Here is a 9,831-nt window from a genome sequence, read left to right as displayed (position 1 = left end):
CACGACAATCTACAGTGCCGTATATTGACGAAAATCCCACTTTTCATGCAGTGTACGTTAAAATATAGATATATTTATTTCCATTTTGAAACACTGGTTTATATTGTTTGCTATTCTTAATCAAAATAATTACAGTCTCAGTTGAGGGTTTAAAGAGCCACTCGGGCTCAGACCCCTGCTCTATTAGAATAAATTATCTGTGATAATAAAAAAGAAGAAGATTTAATTCTTTGCTGCTATTTAGTCTCACTAAAAGTTCAGGTGTATTTTATAATTGTCACAGATGGATATCAGATTCAACAGCAGCTTTTTAAATGCCTCTTTTGAGTTTTTCCATCAAGGCCACGATGCTGTTCTTTGTTTTGATGCTGGATTTCTGGATCTTCAGGAAACTACACACAAGTAAAAAAAAATGTATGCAGTTTTAAAAAATGGGTCTTTATAAATTCCACACTGTCCCTGAGCAGCCTTTTTTGTCCTGTTGTTCTAAAAAGCTTTCAGCCTTCATTGAGCGAGCTGAATTCCAACATTTATCTCCCCGCTTCTATTATTTAATCGTTTAAATCGAGTCCTAATCATCCTCAACATCCTTTCAGACACTTTGCTCCCCATCTTCAGTTCAGTTCAATGATAAATTCAAGACAAGAAAGCTGTAAAAATTAGAATATTCCTCCTGCACCCACAAGAGCATATGAAATGAACTAAGATGAGGAGGAGGAGGAGGCTGATGAAGATGGCTCATGCTGCAGTCTTTCACAAAGGTTTTGTTGACTGTTGTGCAGGGAAGAGCTCATCAGTTTGAAGGAGAAAAAATGTTAATATGTGGAGAAGAGGGGCACTGTAGCGTATCTGCTCATTAGACAGCCGACGCTGTAATCCTGCAATCAGGGGCCTATTCATTAACATGGCGAGGGGGTGGGGGGGCATGTTTCATCTGCAACCACTTGAAGCTGCCAGTCACAGAGGGGGCGGATGCATGTTAGGATGACAAAGCGCGACGGCTTAAATGCTCAGGGATGTACATGCATGGAACGAGACGTGCATGAATGCTCCCTTAGGCTCTCATATTTGAGCGGGGAAGAAATTTTTACATTGTAGTGCTGGCAGATGGCCCAAAGTGTGTCAGTCTGATAATCATTCCTGCTCAGCAGGAAGACTGCTTTTGTTTCAGGATTTCACAAGGAGCCGAGTCATTTTCCAGCACAGGTTTCTTCCTGGATTGAATTGATTGAAAGAGAGCGATTTTAAGACAGTTTATTCAAAGCTGAAAGTCAAGGAAGAATTGGATCTTGTTTCTTTTCTTAATAGCATTCAGAAACCAAAACACACCTGATCAGAAGACAAATCATTTAACCCAAGCCTTAAGCATGAAGGAAACTGAAAATAAAGCTCTGACTTTCATATATCTCAACGACTTGACAACGCTTGACTTTGGGATTTATTCCAAGAAAAAAGTTAACCAAAACACAAAAAAATAAAAGTAGGAAACAGATGTCTAAGTGTTGCTCACAGTCCTATTTTAATCTGCAGCTCATTGTTTTATGAGAAGTAACAATCCCTTTTCACCTTGAATCTGACTGGAAAACCTCTAAGCAATCATTAGAAAAAGACCCGATGCTAATTGGTGTTGGGCCCAAAGAGTAGAGGACTAGAGCTCCAATAAGATACCTTTCTACTTTAAATACTTTTGCATTGTTCGTCTAATAAAGCTGCTAGCATTTATAAATTGAAAATAAATTAAGATAGAAAATGACAAGTGAAGAATATTATGAACCTTAAAAAAAAGCAATAATATCAGGAAAATACTCCAGTGTGTGGGAAAGCTGAGGATTGTTTATTTGATGTTTATTTAATTTCTAAGTAGTTTGATTTCCTTTCTTCAGTTCAGGCACCTGTATTAAGGAAAGAAAGAAACAAACAAGCAAAAATAACCCAGCAAACAAATACAGCATAGAGCAGCTAGCCCCTTTTGTTGTTGTGTTTGAACTTATACATTTAGAAAATCTTTAGATTTGTCCATCTTGATAATTTCCAACAGTATTTTAAAACTCAATTTGTTTTGCAAAATTACTACTGATGTAGAAAAAACATAAATACATTTCAGATCCTCACTCATTGTTGCAGGTATGGTTCATACCTTTTTATTTGGGGAGTCGAAAGCAGCTGTTATGTTCACTTATACCTTGGGCAGGCTTTTCTTCTTTACCTTTTATTTCCCTAGTAAAGTATAAGTAAACAATATTAAAATGAATAAATGTTCCCTTTTATGAGCTACCTGGTATTTAATAAAGAGCTGGGGTTTTTTAAACATTGCTTCAGTCTCTGCCATTTTTTTAACGACTAAATAGGAAGAGAGACATGTTGATCCATCTTGAGAAATCCTTAAACTTCTTCACATCCCAGCCTCTTAAGTGCTCGCAATCAATGCAGCAGTGGTAGATAATACATCTAAAAGGAGGTCATAAAGGCCTGAAGAAAAACCAAATCGATGGCCACACTTTAAGTGAATTTGTATCTAATCGTTTTCACAGCAGGATTGATCATATTTTCCTGCGACAGGTTGTTATACTGGATGGCCCGGATATTGCTCTGAATAACACGTTCCAGCAGGAACTTGACCTCTGAAAGGTGACCTTTAGATTTATGGCAGCAGGGGATAGAAAGGGTTTCCCAGTAAAATCCGACTATATTTTCTCTTTTTTGTTAACATCACCTGCAACACCCGCAGAGATGAAAACGCTCATTACACTAGAAAAAAATGTAATCTAAATAAGTCATTTTTTCTTAAAAGAGTGCATTTTTTCTTGAATTGGGGAGGTAATTGAGACACTTTTCCAATTGGAACAAGACAATTTACATTTAAAATAAGAAAAAAAATATTGCATTGTCTTATTTCAAGTACATATTATCTAACCATCTTATTTTAAGAGTGAAAATCCTCATTCCATTGGTAGATCATCTTATTTTCCTATGCAAATTAAGGTTAATATGCTCAATTTAAAAATGTTTTACTTATTTCTAGATTGTTTCTACAATGTAAATAAACCTGATGACAGATTTGATGCAATTTATTTACAATGTACAAATACAGAATTTTTCCATGTAATGACACATTTAAAAGTGCTTTGAAAACAAGTTTTTATCTGAATAAATAAGAGATTTTTTTCTCCTGACAACAGTACAACAACAAACAACATTAAAGCTGCAAATGTGCTCATAATGAAAAAGGAAAAGCTTCTCGGGCATACTGCTACCAGGCTCTGCCATTTGAAGCCACAAGCACTAACTGGAAGAATGAGAGAGCTTCTGTCCTCTGAGAGGGGAAATAAAATAAAATAAAAGTATTCTGTGCTTCATTTAGAATAAAGAAAAAAAAAAGTGTCCTCTGTTTGCTTGAAAGCGTCACCACAGTCCAGCTCAAAAGGAATAATCGAACAGAAAATGAACGTCCCTGCTCTGCCTAAGGGCTGCAGACAGGAATAGCTTTCCATGTCATCAGTGGTGAAAACACAGAGGAGGATTCTGCAGGTCAGCGGCTGATTGGAAGCTGCGGCAAAGAAATGGACGGATGAGTCAAGTGTCCAGGGCCGGCGAGGACGGAAAAGGGGTGAGCTGCAAAAGAAAACACAACACTGTATTCAGTTCCACTTCCTTATGAAGGCTGAAGAGCTCCTCTAGCAGCTAAACCCACTTTACAGATTTAGAGCCCATTTGGAACAAAAGGTTTGTAACCCACACAAAACTAATAGCATATTTTCAACAGTCTGTTCAACAGGAAACAGTAACACTCTTTTTGTTACCATAATATGACAACAATAAAATCATACTACTCCACAGCAGAGCGTCTGTAATGTCAGATAAAAACAAAATAATCTCCAACATGTGCCATAGAAAGGAGAAATCACAATAGAAACTTCCAATCTAAGAAATTAATGTAGTTAGTTTTTAGTCTGCCTAAAAACAAATTCTCCAAAACATAATATACAACAATACTAAATTAAGGATTGTTTGATTAACCTCATGCTGCTAAAGGTTTCTATCTACTGAGGAATTAATTAATTAATTTGCTGGCATTTTTTTAAAAGCTACACCTTGGATCTGCATTCATCACTTGTAAAACTTTTTTTTGGCTGGGTTTCATCTTTTTTCCTCCTTTCTAAAATCATACTGCCTTCATTTATAGGCACACCTGGTAAAAAATAATTAAAATACATTTTTAGTTTTTTTATTTTAATGCCACTATTTCCCAGACCTCTTTCTTTTAAAACCACCTACAACTCTCTGTAGTGGAATAAAAAAAAAATAGTTTAGAAAAAAAATGTATAGATATTTAACAATTTCCTATAGTTAAAGTACAACTACAGATATATTTTGTGATATACATTAACGTGGCCGTACTAATAGGGTATCACTTCTGTGATATGTTATATTTTTACAGTTTGCTGTTTAATAATTAATTAAATGTGAGCAAAAATAATAAATACCACTTCTATACCTGCCATGGAAGTTAAAGAGATATCTGCCACACTCATACCTGTAGATCTATGTAATCATGTGTTAAGGCAAAATTATGAATAAATAGTCATCAGTTTCGCTTCATATTCTCTACACTGAATCTCAGCTTTCTTGCAAATAGTTCAGAGCCGTTAACTGCAAACTAAAAACACTAATAAATTAATGTGTGATGTCCTTCATCAAACCTTTACCACGTGTATTTGGTAAAATACATGTCATCAGTGCAGTAGTGTGCGTTGTGATGACAATAATATTCTAATATTTCTCTCCTATTTATTACTTGCCAAACAACATTTTTTAGACCAAGACAAAATGTTCAAATTAGAAAATTAATTATATCATATACATATGATCAAGTACACAGAAGCCAATTTCTCTAAGCCACTGTTCCAAATCAAACAGGCTAAAATGTAAAATGTGAGATCCTAACATTTGGAACGGATAGAAGCAATTATCGCACTCCAAGCAACCCTTTGAGATAGAAGTATTGCGAAGCCTGATAATGCCATGACAATATATATTCACTTCATATAATGTAACCATGTTTAAAAATCTTTACAGACCACTGTTAGGATTGCATTCAATAACAGCTTTTAAAGATTGCTTAATCTCCTAAAAAGTAATTTATTCTATTCAGATCTTTACCAGTGGAGCCCATGATTTTGTGCAGGGTTCTTTACATTTTATCCCTCAAAGGAAATGAGAGATCAAATTGAATGCAAAAGCTTAAAATGACTTCACTCAAACATTCACCCTGTTAAAGCTTATCTGTCATCCATTATCTTGTTAAAAATAACACTTTTGAGACTAATCAAACACACTTCAGACCAATTGCAAAGTTTGATATGATTTTTAGGTATCTATATACCCTAAAAACAGATCAGTCGTTTCAACCAAAAAATTTGTTAAATTTTACTGATCTTGTCGGTAGTTACATGTCCAACAAACCTTTTGGCTAAAATAACCAATCTAAGTGGGAAGCGCTCTACATTGGTAAAAGGGCAAACAAATACAAATTGGTTAATTTGATCAAAATATTGGATAATTAGCGTAACAACTTTGAAAGCCAGAGATTGAACCAATAACCGTTTGATTGCAGAGGAAACTCCTGCCATAACTAATACTTCTTGGAATCCACTAATAGTTAATACAAATGTCATAACCAAGGCTAAAACAGAAATGTGCATTCTGTACAGGTCCACATCTTTGTAATTACTCTCTAGGTCCATAACTATTACACATTATACTTGACTACAGCCAAACAGTCAGAGTGGTAAGTTACCACATCAGCTACCATTTCTACTGTATTGGTTGTTGGTTAATCTATTAAATTTCTTGATCTGAAACCAAAGGCTTCAACACTTTCTGATTATTAAATTGGTTCATCTAACCAAATTGGTTTAACCAACTAGAGTGGATTTAATAGTAGTTTTTTTGGCTTAAAAATACCACTTCAAAAGTAATAGATTTTAGTCCTTTGTTTTATATCATAATGGGCAAAAGTAGTAAATATGCTATTAACTTCTAAACCTGGTCTAGTTCTTGTGTTCCTTGATACCTGAATAAGATTCCACCATTTCTTTTAAAGGTTTGTTGCAAAAGCTGCATAATCACACTGTTTTCAAGTGTCTGTGATGTAAAATATTCACAAAATTCATCTGTAAATATAGTTGCAGCTAACAGAAAAAACAGGGAAGTGAGGTGAATAAATAAACCACTTAGAAATTCTTCAAAATCTGCTGCGCTTAAAAAGCGTATGAGTTTCAGGTCAAACACTGAAAACATTTCAACTTAAAGATGTCATCTGGTTATTATAAAAATCATTTTCATTAAAAACATCTAACACAATAAAAGCCTGACACTCACCATCCAGGTATCCGTGCAGAGCCAGGAGGTGAGGTCGGTCCGGGCTGCTGAAGGAGGAATAGTGGAGATCTTCTGGAAGCGACGGCGGCATCCTGGCCAGTGGAGCGTTCTGAGGGAAGCTGCTCTGAGGGGGCTGCTTTTTGTGTCGGGCGCGGCAGTTCTGAAACCAAACCTGGAGAAGAATGCAGAAAAGGTTAACAAACATGTGGGAGTCGGACAACAATCACTGTTAACCTTGACATTGTTATCTAGCTTTTGATGTGCAATTAATAAATAAACCAAAACTACAATATATCTATAAAATAAAGAGATATATATCTATATCTATAAAATAGAGCAAAACAGCAGGAATCGTTGTTCTTATAAAGAAAGTCACTTAATTTAAGAATATCTACAACATTAACCACTATGGACGCAACTATTTTGATCTAATATGAAAATACAAAAGCTTTAATTTAAGAGCCTTTATCCAACTATTGGGGAAGGCAAAGAAACTTTCACAAGCTAGTAGGAGACCTACTAAACACATAAAGCATGTGGTTGAAAAGTAAAAGGTAAAGGAATGTCCACAATTTTCTTTTAATGGACCCAAAGGCTTAAAAAGTTGAACAAAAATAAAAAGAACTTGGGGCAACTTATGGAAAAGACAACAACAACAAAAACAGCACATAGTGACTGAAAAGGTGTGAAGAAAATCCCTTTATCGTCACTGTGCCATAATGCAACCGAAGGTTTATCGCATTTCATCATTTCCCCCTGTAAGTGAAAAAGAAGAAGCAACTTTATGCACTGCTGATAAAAAAATAAATAAATGAAAACTTAATAATATAATGTGCTTCTTCAAATTTGACCTCTTCATTCTTTTCTCAGCACATAACCACCAGCCACTCTGCACTAGTTTGGTGTTGGCTGCTTTAAATAGCTGTTTAAAATCCATTGAGTACTAGTCCTGCACTACTAACATTAAGCTATATTGTTAAAACACTTTGCAGTACAGTAATTTATTGTTTATCTTTTAACTCTTCACTGTTATGTTATTCTTATACATTTTTCTAGGCTCCATATTTCTGTGACAATTTTTTTCTATAATCTTTTTGCTGCTGAAAACACCCGAATTTCCCAGTTATGGGAAAATAAAGGGATTTTCTATTCTATTTCTATTATATTCTACTCAATAAATATGGTCTTACAAATAGAAGACTAGTGGCATAGACAGATAAACTGATCCTTTTTTCAGATTGTATACGACGCTTTTGTTCTCAGTTTTTTAATAGATCTTCTTAACAATCCTTTTAAAAATTCTGATATTCCAGTTGCCTATTCTGCTGCGCATCATCATTTCATTTCACCTACTTCTTATAAGACAAACTTCTATGGCTTACCCTGTTTATGGAAATAATCTGCTCAACACCCTCTCTTAAGAGACCATTACATCACAGTTCTTTACTATAAGCAGCTTTTTTTCATCAGTTTTAAGCCATCTATTGAACAGAAACAAGAATTTGTGTAATGAATCTATCTTTTCTGATGATATTCTCCTTACTGACATGCAGCTGTATTTTTTTTTTTTTACAGTAGCAGGAAAAGTTTTCATTTGTTTTGTTGTCTTTTGTTTGCAAACAAGATTCTCAGAGAAATGATTTCAACACCTGCCTGAATGACTCTTCTGCTAAGTCCCGTCATTTCTGCCAGTTTCTGCAGTGTCTGAGCATCAGGGTTGTTGTCTTGGGCAAACTGAGTCTGCATGACCTGCAGGAGAGAGATACAGCACTGATATAAAAAAAATACAACTCTTGCTGTTTAACAAGCAGCTGCAACTCAGTTCAATTCAGTTTATTTATATAGTTTATATTTATAACATGCCATTTCAAGGCCCTTCCCAAAGACAGTTCAATCAAATATTGCAGACAGATTTGTTAAAGGTTATCAAGCTTATTGCATTGAGGCATTGACTTTGCAGGATCCACTCCTCCTGGATTAGTTCGTAGTGACAGAAGACACTTGCTGCATTGTGTTATTGACTAGCAGCAATCCCTCACATTGAGCATGAATGCAGTGAAAGTGAAGGGGAAAAGCTCCCTCTGCAACACTGTCATCCATGAAGACAGGGACATACCTGCAGCTGCTCGGCCGTGAACGAGGTCCGTGCCCTCTTTGCTGGTTTTGGTTGGCAGTCCTGATCTGAAGGCAGCGCTCCTTCCAGAGTCAGACCGGTGCCTGAAATTAAACAAAACGTATTCTAATCATTGACTGTAAGAACAATAGACCAAAAGGTGAGATTGCAAAAGCAGATATTAAACTGAAATACTTTTAGTTTGGCTAAATGGAGCTTAAGCTTGATTTCAATCTGGAAGACTCTCATCAGTTTCACCTGAACCACCTGCGATATCCTCTGTTCAGCTCAAGCCAATCAGCTTGGAGCTGCATCTTCTCTGAAGCCAATCACCTTTCAAGATCCTCCTCATTTAGCTTCTGGCCCAGCTTCTTTCTCCCTCACACAAGTGAACCTTCACCCACCTCCAACCCACCGTCTCTCTCACTCTCAGACTAGTCACAGTTCCTCTGGTTTACTTCATAACCACTGTTCGGGCAACGGGGGAAGACTACTCTAATATTTTTCTAGATTACTCATCGAAGCAAATGTTGATTCACAGTATCAAAATCTTTCGCCGGGGCCCGAGCTCAAAATAACTTATTTCGTTTATATCATTATCTGCTTCCATCTCATTGAATCCTAGTTGCTCTCGACAAGATGCCCACTAACACTAAGCCTGGTTCTGCTGGAGGTTTCTTCCTGTTAAAAGGAGGTTTTCATCTCCACTGCGGGATTGAAGAGAGTCAATGAGTCAATGCAATCAGCTGGTTTTTGCTTAGATTGGAATATTTTTATGAATATGATTGTGTCACCTGTATTAGTAAATTGCATAATACTTTTCTAATTACAGCTTTCTCTGTGTGATTCTCTCCAGGTTGAAATTTTGTTATTTTATCATTTTGATTTAAACAAAGGGAGTTTAATCACTAAACAAATGAAGCAAAAATGACTCAGGGGTCATCAAAAACTGTGAGCTCATTTCCTATTATTTTACTCTGTCAAATCTCTCCGAATGTGTTATAGTGTAAGCGACACATTCATGAGTCGCAAAGTGCTTTGCTGGTTTCACCATTAAACAGACTGTAAATTAAGGATTTTATTTTAAACTTTAGGTCTGCTAAAATTTAGGTATTTCACTTTAAGGAAACAAAATGTAAAAAATAATATAGCTCATCACAAAATTTAAGAAGAGTTGCATTGTACATCATTTATCCTCCATAATCAATATAATGATTGCATATCTCATATGCACGTCTAAGTCTACATTCTTTCATGTGGATTTGAGTAAATAACTGTAATCCAGCTCATCTGAGTTCATGTTTAGTGGTTTTGCTACCGTTTTCTGCAGCCCTGCG

General features: G+C 35.7%; 1 protein-coding gene across 1 annotated transcript in view; it reads right to left on the bottom strand.

Moving 5' to 3' along the window:
• Nucleotides 1–2,987: 2,987 nt before the first annotated feature.
• The window catches only part of LOC107098096 (LIM/homeobox protein Lhx6-like), an 11,013-nt gene continuing 4,169 nt past the window's right edge, over nucleotides 2,988–9,831 (bottom strand). The window contains exons 5-9 of the mRNA XM_015395557.1: nucleotides 9,813–9,826; nucleotides 8,498–8,598; nucleotides 8,035–8,130; nucleotides 6,382–6,553; nucleotides 2,988–3,612 (exon numbers count right to left, since the gene is read on the bottom strand). Coding sequence (XP_015251043.1) covers nucleotides 3,530–3,612; nucleotides 6,382–6,553; nucleotides 8,035–8,130; nucleotides 8,498–8,598; nucleotides 9,813–9,826 — 466 coding nt within the window. The 3' untranslated portion in view covers nucleotides 2,988–3,529. The remainder of the gene's footprint in view (nucleotides 3,613–6,381; nucleotides 6,554–8,034; nucleotides 8,131–8,497; nucleotides 8,599–9,812; nucleotides 9,827–9,831) is intronic.

The sequence above is a fragment of the Cyprinodon variegatus genome, unplaced genomic scaffold (assembly GCF_000732505.1).
Source record: "Cyprinodon variegatus isolate N-32 unplaced genomic scaffold, C_variegatus-1.0 Scaffold746, whole genome shotgun sequence".
Classification (NCBI taxonomy): Eukaryota; Metazoa; Chordata; class Actinopteri; order Cyprinodontiformes; family Cyprinodontidae; genus Cyprinodon; species Cyprinodon variegatus.
This window is presented reverse-complemented; position numbering and strand designations above follow the sequence as displayed.